At 54.9% G+C, this 20,201-nt stretch overlaps 4 protein-coding genes across 4 annotated transcripts; all 4 read left to right on the top strand.

Annotated features, from left to right (window-relative positions):
- Window positions 1–248: 248 nt before the first annotated feature.
- MONBRDRAFT_25780 (uncharacterized protein) lies at window positions 249–4,764 on the top strand (the record flags this gene model as incomplete). The annotated part of the gene is made up of 9 exons (XM_001746197.1): window positions 249–355; window positions 717–780; window positions 1,105–1,264; window positions 1,429–1,527; window positions 1,657–1,755; window positions 1,836–2,008; window positions 2,126–2,348; window positions 2,452–2,648; window positions 2,800–4,764. The coding sequence occupies 9 exons, from the start codon at window positions 249–251 to the stop codon at window positions 4,762–4,764; spliced, it is 3,087 nt and encodes a 1,028-aa protein (XP_001746249.1).
- Window positions 4,765–5,408: 644 nt separating this feature from the next.
- On the top strand, window positions 5,409–7,828 carry MONBRDRAFT_32574 (uncharacterized protein; the record flags this gene model as incomplete). The annotated part of the gene is made up of 2 exons (XM_001746196.1): window positions 5,409–7,056; window positions 7,584–7,828. 2 exons carry the CDS (start codon window positions 5,409–5,411, stop codon window positions 7,826–7,828), a joined length of 1,893 nt encoding a protein of 630 aa, XP_001746248.1.
- A 113-nt stretch (window positions 7,829–7,941) lies between these two features.
- MONBRDRAFT_25778 (uncharacterized protein) lies at window positions 7,942–17,615 on the top strand (the record flags this gene model as incomplete). The annotated part of the gene is made up of 15 exons (XM_001746195.1): window positions 7,942–8,151; window positions 8,611–9,139; window positions 9,300–9,622; window positions 9,804–9,922; window positions 10,018–10,136; window positions 10,586–10,942; window positions 11,346–11,477; window positions 11,575–11,619; window positions 11,679–11,843; window positions 11,993–12,061; window positions 12,202–12,546; window positions 12,694–12,837; window positions 12,957–13,303; window positions 13,458–15,405; window positions 15,595–17,615. The coding sequence occupies 15 exons, from the start codon at window positions 7,942–7,944 to the stop codon at window positions 17,613–17,615; spliced, it is 6,873 nt and encodes a 2,290-aa protein (XP_001746247.1).
- A 700-nt stretch (window positions 17,616–18,315) lies between these two features.
- Window positions 18,316–19,302, top strand: MONBRDRAFT_25777 (uncharacterized protein; the record flags this gene model as incomplete). Its single annotated transcript, XM_001746194.1, has 1 exon — window positions 18,316–19,302. One exon carries the CDS (start codon window positions 18,316–18,318, stop codon window positions 19,300–19,302), a length of 987 nt encoding a protein of 328 aa, XP_001746246.1.
- Between the last annotated feature and the right edge of the window lie 899 nt (window positions 19,303–20,201).

Genomic DNA, 20,201 nt, shown 5'->3' with positions numbered 1-20,201 from the left:
GAGCGGGGAATGATTGAGTCAAAAAGAGCGACAGGCTCAAGGATCGTGCCCACGGCAGCCAAAGGGAGCACAAAGCTAGGTGCCAAGCCAAGTGCTGGTGTAAGAGCAAATGGGAGCCCTTGGTCGTCATGATGCACCAACCCTTGGGCGCGGAGGTGTCAGAACTCCAGCAGTGGCAAGCTTTCAACACCAACCTTGCAGAATCCAGTTGAGGGTTGCCAATGTGTCTGTGGCCTCACTAACCCCGTATGGCAGCAAACAGCACCAAACACAAGGGCGCCCAGGCGAGCACAGCAGCAGCAGCAGCAGCAGCAGCAAGAGGTCCAGGCTCAAGTGGAGCCGTGGGACACACACGGTGCGCAGAGAGAAGAAAAATGAGTTTCACGTGCGACTCCTCAGCGACACAATGGTGTGTGAGAGCGCCTGGGCGTGTCGGTCTGTAGCTTAGTTCCGACCTTTTCTCGCGCCCACAACTCTGGGCGCTTGCGTACGACTGCTGCCGCTCCACGGCCGAGGATGCAGGCACGACGGGGTGCGCTGCCGTCGGCACTTTGTCGCATGGGCAAGCGCAATAACCTGCTCACTGCTGTCGTGGTTACATCGCTGGCGTTGATGTTGACAACATCTGTTATCGACTTGAGGCACTTTTCATTGCATGCATGCAGTTTCGTGCCTACCTCCTTTGCTGCTGCTGGTGGCGGTGGGTGGATCGCCAGACAGACTGAAAAGCTCGATGCAGCAGAGAGAGCGCGCTTGCAGAACATTGGCTGGTGTTTGGGGGTAAAAGCTTTTCGCCTGCCCGAATGGGAGGGTGCTGCACAAGATGGCAGCTGATTTAGACTATTTCCATGGCCACCTGGATCGCTCCGACGTCGAAGGTCAGGCCCGTGCACAAGCCTCTCTGCTCGCTCGCGCCCCGCCCCATCTGTGCTTGAATCGGCCCGTGAACTAACCCTAACAACTTCTGGCGTCTTAGCACGACTGGCTGACCAGCCCGATGGCGCATTCTTGGTACGCGCACTCGCGGACCCATCGAAGCTTGTCCTCAGTGTCAACTTTAGAGGTTTGTTCGGTGCGCCCTTGCTTGGCTTGGCTTGGCAATAGGTGCCTCATTCCAGCTGTGCTTGGCAGGCAAGCCCACTCATCATCTGTGCCAAGCGGATGATCAAGGTCGCTGGCACGTCAATGGCAAGCTCTACGGCGACGGCTCATCGCTCGCTGTGGTACTCCCCTCAGACATTGATTCTGACGCGTTCAATCCGGGGTCCGTCTCTTTCTTGTATCCATTTGTGAGGGCTCACGCCCGATATTTGGACCGCTGGTATGTGATGGAGGGCCCTTAGGTCATTGCACATCTGGCAAAGCCGCAAACCGGTTGGCCCGTGCAACTGCATACCCCCATAGCTGTCCCATCACCAACACCTGCAGGCACATCGAACCCCGTGTCTGGCGCGACCACCAACACCCCCGTGGGTACCAGTGGTCCGATCAAGCCCTTTATCAATCTCACCAAGACTGAGGCCGAAGGTAGGGTATAGCGTGCTTCTGGCATTTTGCTCGGTTGTTCATACAACTACAAAACAAGAACTCGAAGAAGGTTTAAAAAAAGGGGCAAACCTGTTTTGACTCCCTTTTAATGGCTCGCGAACTCCACAGCGCGTTTAGGGCAGGCCGGCTTGGCTGAAGGCACGGCTCTTTTCCGACGGCGCCACGCCGACAGTGACAAAGATTACGTCATTGTCATTGTCTACAAAGGTGCGGGTCTTGATTCGATGGAGGCGAGTCACAACAAGACACGAGGTTGCAGGACCTCACGTCTGCTCGTTCTGCTGTAGGCAAACCCACGCATCACTTGTGCACGCGCATGGAGATGGGCCACCCCTTCACTATCAACCAAACCACAACAACTGCCACCTCGTTGGAGCAGATTGCAGAGCTGCTGCAGACTGCCCACCCTTGGTGGCCAGTACCACTCCAACAGCTGATTCAATCAGATGAGGAGACAGAGGTGGGTCGTGCCCCATCCACACACGCACACACGCACGCACGCACACAACGGCTGAGCTGCCTCGAGCTCGCATCTCATCCCTAGCACGCCGTGCACGGCATATCATGGGTGCGTCAGGCATCGTCAACCACCCTCGTTCACCACACGCCGGATGCTGCTTCGGTTCCCGCCCTTCCTGCCCGTGTTGAAGAGTTGGCGCCTCCAGCTCTATCTTCCACTGCACCCCCAACCACCGCCACCATCATGCCGGCAAGCCCCACGTCGGCATTCACACCAGCTTTGCAAGGATCGCCATTTCGCCATTTTTACCATGGCAACTTGGACAAAGCCACAGCGGAAGGTGTGAACTGCACTCACGGCACAGGGTGACGGAGCTTGTTCATGGGAGGGCGGCGATTGGGACAAGCAGCCACTCCTTGCTCACACCCAACCACGCTCTGCAGCTCGCTTGCAGGCCTGCGGCAACGAGGATGGAACCTTTCTGATCCGAGCACGAGCCAACACGGCAAACGCAGACCTCAATGAATCGGTCATATCTGTCGTTTACAAAGGCAAGCCGACCCACCATCTGCTAATCAAGACCGGAAGCCACGCCTACGCTTTAAACAAAGGGACCGTCGAAGCTAGCAATTTAAGCGAGGTGAGTTTTTGACTGATGGGCCAGCCTTGCGCAAGAGCACAGCAACACGTGAATGACCGCATAGCCAAGCCATTGCAGGGTCAATGGGCGAATGCTTGCGCAGGCCTCCATTGCAAGTGAAGCATCTTAAACTGCGCATGATGGCTGTTAGGTGGTGGAGAGTTTGCGCAACGCCAAGCCATTCTGGCCCGTACCTCTGATCAAGGCCGTGGCGCCTCCTGTATCGCCGATCGACTCATCTTCTGCCCCCAAAGCTACAACCACGGTTGAACCATCAAGACACCCTCCCACAATTCTGCCGGATGCGAGAACTGCGGCAAAAGCGGCAGCACCTTTGCCAGCAGCGGGAGCTGAACAAGACGTCCACGGCGTGCTGTCAAAGGATCAAGCAGCTGCCCTGGTGGAACACGAAGCAGCGGGGATGGATGGTGTCTATCTCTTACGACATTCCAAGGGAGGTGGATATATTATCTCCGTGCTTTATCACGGCAAGTGCACACATCATCTCGTGCAGAAATCTGAACCCGGTGGCACTTTTGTTGTGAATAAGAAGGTGACCAAGGCTGTGACTTTGGACGAGGTGGTTGTTCTCTTGCAGTCCAAGCATCCTTGGTGGCCGGTGCCGTTGGTGCGGCGGATTTCAGTTGGCACTTTGCCCTCAGCAACCACATCTGCTCCGACGACAACGGCAACACCGACCACGACAACGACACCGACACCGACACCGAGACCAGCACCGACACCGACAACGGCAACACCGACCACGACAACGACGACAACGACAGCGGCCCCTATGGTGGCAATCACGGCCGATACTGGACATCAAGAGAATGACAACCAGACGGATGGTCAGTATGACAATGCAGAGGACATTGAACCCCTTGATCCTTTGCAAGCCAGTGGTGTGGCAGAGCCGCTACACCAGGATGGAGGCTACATGGACGTGGTGCCCGATGCCGCCCTGGCGCTCCAGGTGCTGGCCTCAGCTTCATCCAAACTTGGCGTTTTACCAGACGAAGCTTCGGCCCACATTGCTGCCCTTCAGCAAGAGCGCTCAGCTCTCGCATCTTTGGACACCGGCTCCTCATCGTCGCTTGCCCATCAGCGGCGGATGTTGATTGCCGTGGGCCCTCGCTTTGCGGCGCTCTGCACCCCACCCGCTGACGATGGAGCCCGACGTCAAGCCCTTCGGACCGCCGCGGCTTCCGTGGCACGGTGGGAACGCGACTACGCTGCGACGTGGTTTGGCTCGCTGCCGGACATCAGTCCTGAGCTGCGTCCACAGCGGCCGTTGACACCACCGACAGATGCTCGCCCTGCATCGAGTCCCGATATGCCGGCTTTTTTCTTTGCATCACTGAATCAAGAGCGCGCAGAAGAGCTGCTGGCCACGCCCCCCATTATCGAGGGTAAATTTCTGGTGCGCAGTGTCCCAAGACGGCGGACCAATGACCACTTTATTCTGTCTGTTGTGCATGAGGGCCAGCAACGGCACTATCGTCTGGTACGCCGAGCGCCCACCGAGGCTCTGTCAGAGGTGGCCTCTCTGTCAGGCAGCGCCATCACCACCAGTCAATGGGAGGCTGAGGGAGCCGACTTATCGCGGGTCGATGCACAAGTGGAGGCCACCTTTCATCTTGAGCAGCACGACACCGGTTGCACTACGCTGGCTGCTGCGGTGGATCTACTACGCACACGCTTGGATTGGTGGCCAAGCCCATTGACTGCCGAAGTGAGCTCCCCTCAGGAAGAGGAGCGGATAGTAGCAGAAACAGCTTTTGCTGAACGCCAATTGGCGTGGACACAAGAGGAGGCCCGGCGTGCTCGACTTCGGCAGCAGGTACACGATGCTCACGCACAAGTGGAGCAGGATCGTCTGCGCACGGCCCAACAACGCCTTTTTGCCCCCCGGAAGCCGTTGCCCGATCCAGTACCCGTCTACATGAGCCCCGTAGCGCGTTTGGATGTGCTGTGTCAATCACTGAGCACGCTTCTAACTCGCCTGCCCCTTGCTCGAAAGCAGGACGAGCGAATTGCCAGTGAGCGTGCCGATCGACGCGCCCACTTGCAGCACCTCTTTCGTCAGGTGAAGTACACAAAACGCACTCCACCGTGATTGGCTTCGGCCCTTAATTGACGCCCTAAATTCGCATAATCATGCCTGGCCGACGTGCTCTGTCAAAGACGCTCTGCCAAGCCTTGACCACCCCCGCCATTCCGGCCTCACCTTGCCTTCTTACATGTTAACCAACAAACGCCTCTCGAACACCCCCAGCCCCAAGCAAGCATCCAAATTATTTCTAATCGCTGCTGTACACACACACACACACACACACACACACACACACACACACTTTCAGATTTTCATTTTTTATTTTATAAGAGAGGAGCAAAAGAAATGGGGTTCACGTGTCATCATCAGAGCTGACTTGAGTTGTTTTTTGACTCGAGCGTGACAGGGGCTCAGTTTGAGTGCGCGCACACACACACACACGCGCGCTCTCCGGGGTAGTTCCTGTGCTTGGGCTTGGTGGAGCCTGTTGATTGTTTGCGCTTCCGTGTATAGGCCTGTTTGGTATTCCATGTTCTTGAGTTTAGCACTGAGCCGCGCTTATCAGCACATCCGGAGTGCAGCTGCGGAACCGTCAGGCAAGCTGCCGCTTTTGTGACACGAGGCGCGGGTGGCGACAATCTTCAAGTCGACGAGCTCGGATTAGCCCGCCTCGTTCCAACAGTTCTTCTACTCAGTCGCGGAACGTCATGAGTGTGGCTTCGCGCGCGCTGGCGCGTTTTCGCATCAACACCAATGGGTTGCATTGGTCCATCTTGGTGCTCTACTTTTTTACCTCCTTTCTCGAATCCTTTCCCATGACGGCCTTTGGGGACTGGCTGCAAAATGACCTGCAAATGCCAGTGGCAGACCAGTCAAACTTTTATGCTTGCATCTTTATTCCCTGGACGCTCAAACCGTTGTATGGCTGGATATCTGAGCGCCTGCCCATTGCGGGTCGACGCCGCAAGCCCTACCTCATTGCGTGCCTGGCGCTCTCCGCCGTGAGCTGGCTCATCATTTCCCACTTTGTGCATACCACCAGTGGAGCCTATGGCTTGGTCTTGATGCGCACCACCACCAATGCCTTTGCTGAACTGTTGCTGGGCCTCTCCCTCCTTGACTGTGCCCAGCGCAACATGGCCAATGCTGGACACTTGCAGGCAGCGGCCGCCACGGTGCGCAACCTGGCCACCCTGGTGGCCTTGTTGGTGGGCCTGCCCATGTACCCGTGCCACGGTAGCCAGCCGCACATCAATTCACGCTCCATTCTCATGTTCAACGGGCTCGTGGGCATTTGCGTGGCGTTTTTGGGCTTCTACGTGCCGGATCCGCGCGTGGGCACCAAGGCGGACGCCACGCCCTTGATGTTGAACAAAGCTGACCGGCCTCAGGAGGAGAGAAGTGTGATCGAGGATGATTCAGACGCAATTGCGTACTCATCAGATCTCACCATCAATGGTGGGCATCCCTTGTCGGGGCGCGTGAATGGACGCTTCCCCACAGTGGAGCTGATCTTGCCCTCGCTGATGCTGTTCTTCGTCTGGAGTGCGTGTCAGGACCTGATGAACCATGCGCGCTGGCTCATCTTCCTTTACGTCGTCTTAGCCATCAACGCTGTGGTGCTGGGCTTGGTGCTGTTGAAGCTGCGCCAGCGTACCGTCACGATGCGTGGCGTGTTGGCGTCCGTGACCGGCATATGGCCGGCCGTGGTGCTATTTGTCATGAACGCAACCCCTACGGCGGCAGATGCCCTGTACAGCTTTCAGTATGCCGTGTGGCCCGAGCACGAATGCTACATTCAGACGCTGGAGATCGTGTCCTCGTGCGTAGCTCTCCTAGCCTCGACGGCCTTCTACACCACGTTATCGCGCATGCAAGGCTCGCGTCTGGTGACGATCTTCCTGGTGTGCAGTGGCCTCTCCTCGCTCGTCTCGTTGATGTGGTCGCCCTGGATAGGTGGCCAGATTGCAGGCACGGAAGGCCACAGCCTGCTCTACGCCATAGGCACGACAATTGTCACTGAAGCCGTGGCCGAGCTGGCGCTTGTGGCCGGGTTGGTGCTGGCCACGCAGGCCTGTCCCGTGGACGATGGCACCTCTGGAACCACCTACGCACTATACATTGCCTTTATGGATGTGGGTGACTCGGCCGCTGGCTGGATCACGGCCCCCATCACCAAGGCCCTTGGCATTGCCTACGATAATTTTGCACGCTTGAATACGCTCCTGTACATTGACGTGGGCGCAAGCGTAGGGGCCACCCTTTTGTTTGGTCCCCTCCTGTACCTCGGTTCTTACGCCGTTGGCCACGAGGCGCCGGCACCAGTTGAGCTGTCGAGGCCAGCGCAGGCCCAGGGTGACGACCTTAACGCACCTTTATTGGAGCCGGAATCGGCATCGTGCTGAGAATATTATCTCTAGCTTAATAGTTTGCCCTGCACGGTGCCAGGCCCTGCTCATTTGTTCATACTACAAACGCCGTGATAAGCAGCCTCCGTCTTCTAGCCCCCATCTGGACTGATTGCATTTGTGGCTGCTGCATGTTTGTTTTTTTTGTTGTTGTTTTTTTTTTGTTTTTTTTTTCAACGGAGAAGGCTTGGAATTTTTGTTTTTTACACTACCTGTGACTCGGCCCCGACACGTGCCGTTGCCTTCCATAGAAGAACCCTTAAGCATACTCGCATTCGAAACCATCACTGGTCCGCCAGTTTATTTCCTTTTGACTCTAGTTCTTTCAAACCATTCCGCACACCCACGTCTTCCTTAGCCCACAGTCGCCCCCTACATAGGGAGCTCGAACATGTTCTCAACATGCGTTCCAAATATCTGTTTCGCAATTTTTTTTGTTCTTCGCCATACGCCACCATGCACGTGCCCCCTAAGGCTGCAACAACTCCAATTCGATACAATGCCATCTCTCTCTCAAACTCTTTCTCTCTCTCTCTCTCACTCTCTCTCTCTCTCTCAAACTCTTTCTCTCTCTCTCTCTCTCTCTCTCTCTCTCTCTCTCTCTCTCTCTCTCTCTCTCTCTCTCTCTCTCTCTCTCTCACATTCAATTTTCCTTTGTGTCTCTGCTCTTTTTAAATTTTCTCTCTTACCAATCTCTCTCTCTCTCTCTCTCTCTCTGATGTCATCAAAAGCGAAATTACTCCTCCTTCCTCCAAAGTTTTGCACAGGTTATACATGTAAGCCCCTTTCAAAGGGGCACACAAGCCAAATCTACCACACACACGCATCAGACATGGTTGTGCAAATGTCAGACTCGCTGCCATATTTTTTTTCTCTCTTCTCGCACGCGCGCGCGCACGCGACACCTCTCTCTCTCTCTCTCTCTCTCTCTCTCTCTCTCTCTCTCTCTCTCTCTCTCTCTCTCTCTCTCTCTCTCTCTTCCCTTTTTCATGCGCACCCGCATTTGCGCAGGCACTGGCTGACTGTCAGCAGCTCTGCCTTGGTCTGGATTAAGAAGAAAAAAAATAGATTGGTCGATCACTACTTTATCCATCCATACCTCTGACCTGCTGGCTGTGGTACTGCGTGTTGCTCCGGCAAAGGCAACTGGAGGCTGGTTGAAGGCTCGGCGCGGCACATTGCCCCGGGCCATCGGCAAGCTGGTTGGACGTTTTTCGCAATTGCCGCTGCCAGGCACACATCTCACGAGCCGGTGAACATGGCTAGCGGCAGCCATGCAGCTTCGACGCGAGTTGTCGTGGTGGCCTTGGCTCTGCTACTCGCTGATGTACCCGGAGCTCATGGCATATCGCTAGGGCGCCTGGTCGAGGCGAACGATCGTGGCTTGGACCGTCCCCACTTGAACTGGTCATGGTCCCATTACACGCTGCCTCCGCGCACATGGCCATCCATGCTAGATGCCCGCCTCGGACCTTGGGCGACATTTGCCTCCAATTACCAGGCCACGCATCAGCTCTATCGAGCCAGCCCCTCGGATGAAGCTAGCGCCGCCCAGCTCACGACCCAGCTGGAAAACCTCCTTGACGAACCCCTGCTTTTGCAACTCCTGAGCGATAACGACATCCTCCGTCTTCGCGAAAACGGCACTCGCTTTGCCATGGACAGTCGTGTAGCGACCTGGAGCCAACTCTTCTCACAGCTCTTTGCTCGTCAAGCTGGTACATCGGCCATCTTCTACCCAGAAGAGCTAGACGAAGATTTGCGAGACAGCCTTGCTCCCCTTGCAGCTGACCCTTTCCAGAACGCTTTGCGCGCAGCTTTCGACACAGACGTGACCCAACATTTATACGCCACAATGCCCGGTGGCCGTGCCTTGGACCCCCACACTGACGGTGGGGACGTCTTTGTGCATCAACTCGCCGGTCACAAACATTGGGAAATATGCGTGCCGACCACCAATACTACCTGTCAAAACTGCACCCACGGCGCGCAGGCTCTTCTCGCAGAATTCGAACGTTCTAGCTTCCAAGGTGGGTTTGCTTTGCCACAAGGTTGTCTGCATGGCCGTTTCCAGCTGCACTTTGCCCTCTTCCTGCCGCCCGGTCACAACGGGTGCGGCTCTGACCTCAGACCTGATGATGTCCAGCTTCATGCCCCTCAATTTTGTATGAACCCATTTTGCCTGCACAGGCTGCACGTCATACAGCTACGAACAGTTGCAGAACATGTCGTGCTTGAATTTGACGCTCCATGCGGGTGATTTGCTTTATCTACCCCGGGCCCTGGTCCATCACGCTTGGACCGACAACAGCACTGCCAGTTACCACATGACATATCAACTCAAAAGCGAACGTGGTACTCTGCGTGACCGACTGACAACCCAGTGCCTGCAACAACACCATACCCAACCCGCCGCTTGGACCGAGTGGTGCGAACAAATGGACATTGTGGCCAGCCAAACTTTTCCAGAGCTGGCCGCTGATATGCTGCGCCTAGCAACCTTACTCTCTCCAGTACGTACGCGTGCTCTCCAAATGCCCAAAAGAAGCAGTGTGGGGTGAAGTATTGATTGGGGTCCTGATTGTCGAGATGCCACTCTCACACGTTACACGTTACGCCTCCTGGTTTTTCTTGTTTGGTTTTTTTTTTTTTTTTCTTGTGTGTGTGTGTGTGTGTGTTTGGCCAATTCCCCAGCGTCCCGTGGACAGCTTGCTCTGGCATCTTGCCTCTGATTACAAGAACGTTCTGACTCTGACACCTGAAGCCCGTGCCCGCCGCGTTGTTGGCGTGAGCAAGGACAACATACCTGCCAAGTATGCTGCGCGCAAGGGCTAACAGGTTTCGACGCACAGCTCAAACCGTTCAGACGGATGGCTCATCCCATGTTGCATCCATCGCCGCCTTGCAGCTGCGACTCGGTTTCCAGCTGCAACGAAGATTGCAACGAATGGTGCGATTCAAACTGCGCATGGTGGGGTGCTAATTGCAGGGACAGCTGCGATTCAAATTGTGACCACAACTGCAACCGTACGTAATGCATATCAGTGAGCCCATCATCTCAAAGCTGCACCTGGTCCATGTGCTGTCTAAAATTATTGCCGTTTGCACACCGTTTTCAGAGGCGACGTGTTCTGGCAATTGTCCCGTCGTTCTTCCAGCTCGAAAGAGCGGCGTATGCACTGTTGGTAAGCAACCCTATCACCCGTCTGCTCATGTGACTTTGGTATGCATTGACTCACGCCACCTCTTGGGACTCGGCCACGTCGTTTTCTTCTCAACAGCATCGGTCACTTGCAATCAAGGGCAATATTTCGTCTCTGACCAAGACAGCTGTGCGGCATGCCCTGCGGGTAAATCTCAATATTTGGCTTGCTTGCAAGGCAGCAGTCTGCAAACGCTCCCTGACTTTGCACTCAACTCTCGTTCAAACCAATCAATCGCCACCTTGTGCCGCTCCCTCTTTGTTTTTGTACCAGGCACATATCAGGAAGCGACGCAACATGTGTTCGCATCCTGCATTACCAAGAGGGCGAGTTGCGCCTCCGGACATCGATTCGTCGCCTCCAATTCCCTTACGGCAGACAACGAATGCGTTCCCTGCGCCGAGAATGAGTTCATCGACGAGTCTGGTCATACCGTGACAACATGCACACCCAAGTCCACGACTTGTGGTGCTGGCCAGCGGTTGGAATATTCTGCGACCAACACCATGGACAATGCTTGCATCGCGTGCGAGGGCATTTTGTTCTTTCAGGACTTGACAACGCACAGTGAAACCAGCTGCAAGCCCAAGCTCGCTGGCTGTGGAGCTGGTTATGCACTGGCGCTTTCGGGTACAAACACTGCTGACAACACGTGTGTCGCATGTGAGGCTGGCCGGTATCAAGATTTAGCCTGGCACAGCGAGACGACATGCAAACTCAAGCGCACGACTTGCGGGGCTGGCTTTGCACTTGTTTTCTCCACCTCCACCTCCGCCGACAATTCTTGTGCATCCTGTCCTTCAGGTAAGCATGGTAGCCCTCCACCATCTAGCACGGCACCCGGAAGCTAGCTCGTTTATCCCATTCGAGCTTTACGAGCTTGTTTATTTTTTTTTTTTTGTTTTTTTTTTTTTTTTTGTTTTTTTTTTGTTTTTTTTGTTTTTTTTTTGTTTTTGTTTTTTTTCCGATCAGAATTTCCCAGCCGCAAGAAAGCAATGTGTGCGCTGGCTCACTGAAGCGGCATGCATAATAGGGTATTATCAATCCCAAAATGACTTTAGGGGAACCACCTGCACAGCAAAAACCAACTTGTGCAATGCCAACAGCCGCGTGAGCAATCCCAGTTCTACCACAGCGGACCGCATTTGCGTTGCCTGTCCCAACGGTTTGGCCTGCTTGACAAACACGCTCCTCTTTGCGCCCGGAACGTGAAAGTGATTTCACAATCACATTGTTCGTGTCGCCGTTGTGCCATGTCTCAGGCCAATATCTGAACGCCTCCAACCATACCTCGGACACCTGCCTTGGTCTGATACTGCCTTGTTTCAAGTCGCTTCACCTGCCGGCTCCACAAACAATACATTAGGCTCCCCTGCCTATATATCAGGCGTGAATTTCTTTCTCACAACATTGGCTTGTACGTTGCAACTAGACTGTCCGGCTGGTCAGGTGGGCATCGGCGTGGGCCAGGGCTGCCAGGTCTGTGGCTATGGCACCTTCACCTCAGTGCCAGCGAGCACAAGCTGCGAAGGTATGAGCACGTGGTGGGCAGTTTGCCCTTTGCTTATTCGCTCAAGTACTTCCCTCCATCATTTGGTAAATCCCTCAACGAGGATACGCATGTCATTCCACGCTCAACCGTTGACTGCTTTTGATTTTGCTTGGACTTGACTACTGAAGAATGCGATGCGTATCAGGGATATTACACCTCTACCATGGGAGCAACTTCTTGTGAGCAGTGTGATGCAGGTATGTTCATGAATCTGAACGTTCCGTTCGCCGCGCTTGCATGGCCCATCGATCGATTGCTTCGCGACGGGATGTCGAATCGGCATTGTTACCATCCTTACCATGATACCATGACTCTGCCTTGCTTTGTTAATTTTCAGGCGCCTTTCTATCTTCTGAGCCCGGTACACCGGGCGTTTGTCTCACCTGTGAGGCAGGCAAGTACCGGGGCAGTGAGCTGGTGTCCGAGTGCCTGCCGTGTGGTGCCGGCCTGTATAGCGATGCACCAGCCCAAGCTTCTTGCAAGAGCTGCGAAGCGGGCAAGTTTTCTGCCCAACCCGCCAATACCGACTGTCAGCCCTGTGCAGCAGGCTCCTTTGCGCCCCAGCAGGCCACCTACTGCCAAACCTGCCTAGATGGGACATATCAGCCCAATTCGCAGAGTGGTGACTGCTGGCCGTGTGCCGTTGGCCTGACGGTTCTATCCAACCGCACGGCGTGTCGTGGTACGTGCGGTATTACCCCAGCTCTTATTTGTTTGGCGCTGGTTGCCACGTGACTTTCGGTGTGCCCAAGGAGACCCCGTTGCCTCTGGGCCTGCTTTCGGCTGTCTGGCCCTCTTTGCTTACGCACGCCCTTACATGTCAAATCAGACATTACTCCGCCTGTCATACATGTTCCAAGTTCACCTTTGGTTACTGAAGTCCTCAACATGTCTTTCACGCTGCCGGCCGTCACGGCCTCTGACACTTATGATGGTCCCTTGGAAACCAATACGGATGATAGTTTAGATATTGGTATGCCCACTTGGCTGCCTATTCTCTGCGGATGAACTATTGAATATCTCAGATGGTGTTCGCACACACGCACGCGCGCACACGTCCTTACGTCGCACTGTATGATGCATGTTATGTAGCTCAAGAAGGCGTGCAGACCTTCAATTACACCGCCCAGGACTCTGCTGGAAACGTTGCTTGGGCCATCTTGACCGTGGAAGTGCTGTCAGGCCAAAAGCCTTACATCACCCTTCGGGGTGACAACCCCATGCATCAAGAAGCCGGCCTTCCGTTCATTGACCCGATGGCTGACTTGTATGATGCTCTTGATGCGTCGGTTGGTGTACAAAGTGATGCCTCCTCACAAATTGACACAGCTCAGCTGGGCACCAGCCTGATTACTTACCAGGCAACAAGGGCTGACAATCAAGGTCTATGGGCCGAACCCGTTCAGCGTACTGTAGTCATATCCGACACCTTGGCACCGGTGCGTTGTTTATTTGTTTTGTTTTGTTTTGTGTTTTGTGTTTTGTGTGTCTTTTGATAGCTGAGCGGCACCTCCACAGCCCATTACCAGTCTTGCCCTGACGTTTCTTGACTCGTTGGCTTTATGCGGTGTTCCTGGTTTTCGCCTTGTATAGGCACTTGAATTGCGTGGATCAAGTCTTGTTCAGGTTGAGGCCTCCTTTGAGTACTCAGAACCTGGCTGGCGAGCTTGGGACATTTTTGAAGGCAACCTTTCAAATACTGTCACTGTGAACCCGGCACCAGATTCGATCAGCACCGCAGTACCGAGCGGGACTCGCATCCTGCTTACCTACACCGTCATGGACGGCTCGGGAAATATCAACTCAACGACACGGACGCTGTTGATCGTGGATACGCGGGCCCCAAATCTTCAGCTCAATGGCAGCAACCCGTTCATTTTGGAAGCAGGCCAGGACTTTGTTGACCCAGGCGCATGGGCTGTAGACTTGCTGGATGGTCCAGTGGCAGTCAGCCTTTCGGGGTCCTATGAGTCAAGGCCATCTCAAGGTGTACCAAGCAACTACTCTCTCACATACTCTGCCCGTGACGTGGTTGGAAACATTGCCTCGGTGGGGCGCATTATTACGGTCGTGGACACCACTGCACCCAGCGTCGACGTCACCCAGGATGTCTTGACCCTGGAGGCTGCCCCTGTAGAGGGAGTCTACGTGCTGCAGAATACTTGGTATACCTTGGCAGACAACTACGTTCAAAGCGGCCTGCAAAAACGCTTGCAAAGCAATGTGAGCAACTTGCCCCTGCAGCCGCCCTTCACGCCATTCAGTGCTGTTATCGAGCTAAGCGTCGCGGACAACAATGACAACACCGGCTTTGGTTTTCTAAACGTCATCTTGGTGGACACAACAGCTCCCATCATCAACGTCACAAACAGCACTTGGCCCGGCGGGACGCCTTGGGTCGACGAGCAGCCGTGGTCCGCTTCGGATCGTGTTGACGGCAACTTGGACGCAGATGTTGTGGAGATTCAGCTTGCATCTTTAGGACGGGAGAGCCCGCACAGTGTGAGCTGCGCCACTCCCGATTGGTCCGTATTGACATCTGCCGCCGCTGATGCCTACCAAGCACAGCGCTGGGCGCGCCTGTCCAAGGAATCCTTCACTGAGGTCGACTCGCACGCGCCCGCAGGCAGTGTGTTTTTGGTCTCATATTCGGCAACGGATGAGGCGGGCAATCTGGCCACGGCACAGCGCTCGGTCACAATCACAGATACGTTGAGTCCCACAATCAACACCACTGCAGGCGATGTCCAGCTCGTCAATTTTGGTGATGAGTACGCGCGCTTTTTTGATGATACCACGGCCAATGATGCGCTTGACGGTGACTTGACTGCCCACCTCTGCTACCTTATCAGCGTTTACAATTTTGAAGGAGAATTGCTGCAGCAGGTGCCATCGGGTGCCGAGCCGGGAGAACTTTTACCGGCTTCCAATCAAAGCTGGAATCGGATAGTGTCGCAACGTGAGGCGCAAGCAGAAGGACGCCTGCAAGCCAGCGGCATTCCTTGGTCTGTCGCCATTGCTGCAGCCTTCCCCGTGAATACGCAGCTCCTTGTGCAATATGACGTGACCGATGGGGCCGGTCGCACTGCCAGCGCCTCGCGCTGGGTCAAAGTTGTAGATCAGGTGGCCCCCGTGATTTCAGTCCACCCTCACGCAGCAGATATCATCTTCGGCACCCGGGTGCCCGTGAGCTGGGCAGAGGCTTTGGACAACCACGACGGCAACATTACCGTATATATGCGTGTGTCTGGACTCAACAACGTGGATGTTGAAGCGCCAGGCGACCATGCCGTTAACTACACCTGTCGTGATCAGTTTGGAAACACGGCCACGGCAGTCCAGCTGTTCACTGTGCAACCTTTCTCCCGCCCAGACGCCGCCAACCTTGTGCGGGTGACGATGAGCCTGCCCTTGGCTTCGGCGCCGACTGCAGTCGAAGTTGAAACCATGCTACGCAACGTGCTACGAGAACCGTACGTCTTTGTGGTTGGGCGCGTGGCAGCCGATGATCATGACACGTCCATGTTCAATGTGGAGCCCGGTACCCGGCGACTGGTCAGCATGACGACCGAACGCCGCCGGCTCCAGCGACGCTGGTTAGCTGCAGAGCAGATGACAAACTTTTATATTTGCGTTCGAGACCAGAACACGTTGGCGTGGTTACCGGCAACAGCGTACGTCTTGCGTGTGCGGGATCGCTTGAGCGCCAATGGGCAGGTGGCTGATGTAGACGTCGCCAACACATCGACCGCGGCAAGCTCTGGCCTCGCAGCCACAACTCTTGCCATGGCAGTTGCAATCCCAGTTGTTCTGTTGGCAGTCATTCTTAGCGTGGTGCTTGTTCGTCGTCGCCAGCAAACCAATCCCGCCAAACTGGCAACCCCTCTTGGCCCTATCGAGCCACAAACGCATGCGATGATGATCAACCCGACCTACAGGCCTAGTATGTCGGGAAAGAGTTCGCTTGAAATGTATCAGACAATCGATGATCAGGATGCCAGCGCTGGTCCTAACGACCGGCAGCATGGCAAGCAACGAATGAGACTTGAACAGGGCAACGGCGCGCACTCGTTGGAAAGTGATACCGACCGCCTATTTACTTTTAGCCTTGATGAGGTAGCTTCTGATGAGGAGCCATGGGGCTTGTACGACTCGCCCAATGCCCAAGACCAGACCGCCATGCCCATGCCCCTTGCCCAAGATAGCGAGGGCTATCAGCAACCCGGTGGCTTGGGGCAGCAGGAGTTGTATGATTTGCCCAATGCCCAAGACCAGACCGGCATGCCCGTGACCATGACCATGCCCCTTGCCCAAGATAGCGAGGGCTATCAGCAACCCGGTGGCTTGGGACAGCAGGAGTTGTATGATTCGCCCAATGCCCAAGACCAGACCGGCATGCCCGTGACCATGACCATGCCCCTTGCCCAAGATAGCGAGGGCTATCAGCAACCCGGTGGCTTGGGGCAGCAGGAGTTGTATGATTCGCCCAATGCCCAAGACCAGACCGGCATGCCCGTGACCATGACCATGCCCCTTGCCCAAGATAGCGAGGGCTATCAGCAACCCGGCGGCTTGGGGCAGCAGGAGTTGTATGATTCGCCCAATGCCCGAGACCAGACGGCCATGTCCATGCCCCTAGCCCAAGATATCGATGGATATCAGCAGCCTGTGGCCTCCCATCATCAAACCTTCAGCCATGCCACTTCCATTGTCGATGATTTCTCCATCCAGTCAACCTATGATACGCCGTACGCTGTGCTGAGCTCCGATCCACCCGCTTCAACTGATTACTCGGAGCCAAACGAGGGTATACGTCGCAGAGCGTATTTCGAGGTGGCCTATGCCGTTCCTGATGCTCCACACTCAAATTTGGCACCACGCGAGGATTCATCAACAGACACCTACGATGTCCCCAGCTCACTTCCTCGAACAGTACCGGAGGTTATTTCTGGTGAGAATGACCTTGACGCCAATGCTGAGTACGGCGTTTTCAAGTCAGGACCTGTACAGATGGCATCAGGGGCAAGCAAGACCTTGGACGTTGAAGAAGAGGTGTATGGCTTTACTGATCGCGAGATTCCGCTCGCTGTTCAAGTGCAGGCTCATCCCACATATGTGGAAGACCTTCCTCGCGAAAAAGTGGAGCGCATGTTGCTCGACCGGCCTGTTGGCTCTTATTTCTTGCGCCATAGTACGAACAATGACACTTTCGTGGCATCGGTGCTCGTTCGCGATGCAAAAGTTGCCCACTATGTGTTGGATGAGCAGGGTGGTGAGTTGCGCTTTAATCAAAACCCTATACCGGGGGCCCAAACCCTGAGCCAGGTGCTATTGCGCCTGCAACGCGAGCCTGGACGCGCTTGTCTGGCCCCCTTGCGCTCTGAGCGCTGGCTTGTCGAAGATCTTCCCAGCTGTGTGCGCGAACATCAAGCCTTGACTGCACAACCATGGTTTCACGGAAAGATTTCGCGTGAAGAGACCGAGGCACGCCTCTCTCAAGCTGACCAAGAGGGAACCTGGTTGGTGCGGCATCGCCAGGGCCAATCATATGCTTTGTCTCTGTTGCGAAGTCATAATGTAGTGCACCACTTGTTGGATAAAGACACGGATGGATTCGTGACTGTGAACGGACACCGTCTGCAGCCACGGCGCCGTACCATGGAAGCAGCCGCAGCCTTACTGCAGCTCCAACCGCCCTTGCTCAAAAAGCTTTCCTTGTCACATCCGTTACCTGTGGAGTCGGCAGCCTGAACGAGATCCCGACGAGCCAAAAGTACACGTGTGAACCCCTTTTACCGTTAAAAATGAGGCCACATGATTCTAGCATATATGTGGGGATGATGGTCCTGCCTTTCTCGTCCCCAATTACGACCGAGTCGCCATGAACATAGGAACTGTTTGTTCTCGAGCTTTGACCAAGAGAGCTCTCCCATGCTATCTATATCTTTTTAATTGAATCTTCTTGGGTTCTGAGCTGGTGATGTGGGCTGCATCTCAAAGCAAGGCAGCTTTTCATTTTGAGCTTTTGTTTGCGCTCCTTCCACGCATTTGAGCACTCCCACTGCTTTCGCACACACCCAGCGTTCGTCGAAACGGAAACGTGTGAACCCCACTAAGACCCCGCGATCCCTGGCACCTGCCTTGGGGCGATAAGCTTGTGACTACTGTTCTCTCTTTGCGGTCGTGGGTTGCACTTTCCCTATCCTCGGCTCTACAGCCTGGTCTGGTCATTGTGAATGCTTGCCGATCGCAGCTGGTTCAACTGACCTCAAGACACCATCAAAGCTTTCGGGACGGAGCGACGGACGGCTCTCGAAACGCTTCCTCAAACCTACGCGCTTCCTCGCAACCCAAAACTGGCCTCCAGGCGCCCTGGAGCCTGAAATGGTAGTGATTGAAAACTTCGATCGCCCGACCGCCCTTCCCATTCCTTGCGCTGGTCAACATCGTCATGCACACCCACCAGCCAATTCGGTGCCTTGGCAAAGGAATATTGGAGGAGCCTGACACGAAACCTGACACGAAACCTGACACGAAACCTGATACGGAATCTGCCGCGGAACCTGTTCATGACCCATCGACCACAACGGCTCCGCTTGCCGCGCACGTGATTGAGGGCCTCCGAACTAAAGTCCAGAAGAAGTCGCAACGCCTGCAGACTTTTGGCTTTGATCCCTATTTCTCGGCCTACATTGCCGTGACCATGCTCATGGGCCACCGGCTCAAGACAGACCTAGCAACGGCCTGGTACCCTCTTTGGGACAATGTCATGGTACCCTTCCTCGAGAGTACCCTGAACCGCGGCTTTGCAAGTCCGGACACAACCCCAACGTCCTTGGAAGAGGCTCGAGCCCACCTGCGCAAACAGTTTGGCTTTCACTTGGGCGTCGCCGCCCTGGCCCGAATGTTGGACGCTTCGACGAGCAATTTTACTCGACTCGATGAATTCGATGAGTGGGTACAGGCGGTGGATTGCATGTTTCAGCACGAACCGCTTGAATACACCATGCTGACCAAGGTCCTGATGCTGTGCAAGCTCCAGCGCCAGTGCAATTGCAGTCGACTGGTGGAGCGCCTCGCCACTGCGGCACACCAGGCTACATCTGGTTCGGCGTCGACTTTGGCTAAAGTCGTGGCAGAAGCTCTCGATGGTTACGTCCCGACTCGTGATATTCTTTTCAGCGTGCCAAGCAACCGGACGGCGCCCAAGGGGCCGACGACTAGCTCGGCCTCCGGACCCAAGCCGGCTAGCAAGCGTGCCGCCAGCTCCCGCAGCCGTCCAGCTCTCCGTATTCCAGCCAAGCTCCGCAATTCTGAAGAGTTCACCCAGCTCGACAAAAGCGACAAGCAAGCTCGATACAACTTTGCTCGAAAACATCGTCTTTGCTACCACTGCTTCGCCGACGACCACCAGAGCAAGGCGTGCCCAAAAAACTAGGGCCCGGGGTCGGGGAGCCTGCATCTTCTACTTACCCGGTCCCCAACCCAGAAGGCGTGCCATCGCAGGCAGCACAACCATGCTCCAACTTTCCAGCGACCTCTTGTTAGCATCAAATTCGTGCTTGGCCTCCAGACGTATTGGACCCTGGCACCTCTACCCCCAGCTAGTGGAGGGTTACCGGGCAGATCCTGACTGGCAGGCCATGCCGACCCCAACAGCAAACCACCTAGGCGTGGGCGCCTTGGTATTCGATTCAGACGAAGCTTGATTCTGCAACAGGACTCCTCTACTACGCTCTCCAACTTTCGAGCAAGGTTATCAGCACCTCAGCAGATCGACATGGGTTAAGGCCCTGTTCGTGACTCATTGCTCGTCGAGCACCATCCGTTACCTGTGGAGTCGGCAGCCTGAAGGAAATCCAGACGAGCCGAAGTGCACGTGTGATATGATTCAACATAGGGATGATGGTCCTGCCTTTTTCGTCCCCGATTACGACCGAGTCATCATGTACATAGCACTGTTTGTTACCGAGCTTTGACCAAGAGAGCTCTCCCATGCTATCTATATCTTTTTAATTGAATCTTCTTGGGTACTGAGCTGGTGATGTGGGCTGCATCTCAAAGCAAGGCAGCTATTCGTTTTGAGCTTTTTTGTTTTTTTTTGTTTTTTTCCTCAATGTTCTCACCTTTAAAAAACTTAAAAACCTGGGCTCAAATAACTTGGTGTGTGCTCAATGGTCAGGCCACAGGTGTAAGGGATAAGCACAGGTTCATCCATTGAGCCTACAAGGGCTTGTTCGTGCGCATCCAAGCTTTAAGAAAGCTTGTTAACAAACAGCTCATGCTAAAAAAATTCATCACATTTCAAGATTTGCTCTGAATTTAACTTTGTTTTCG

Source organism: Monosiga brevicollis, genomic scaffold (genome assembly GCF_000002865.3).
Source record: "Monosiga brevicollis MX1 MONBRscaffold_11 genomic scaffold, whole genome shotgun sequence".
Taxonomy (NCBI): Eukaryota; class Choanoflagellata; order Craspedida; family Salpingoecidae; genus Monosiga; species Monosiga brevicollis.
Note: the sequence above shows the minus strand (reverse complement) of the source record. Positions and strands in the feature narration are given on the sequence as shown.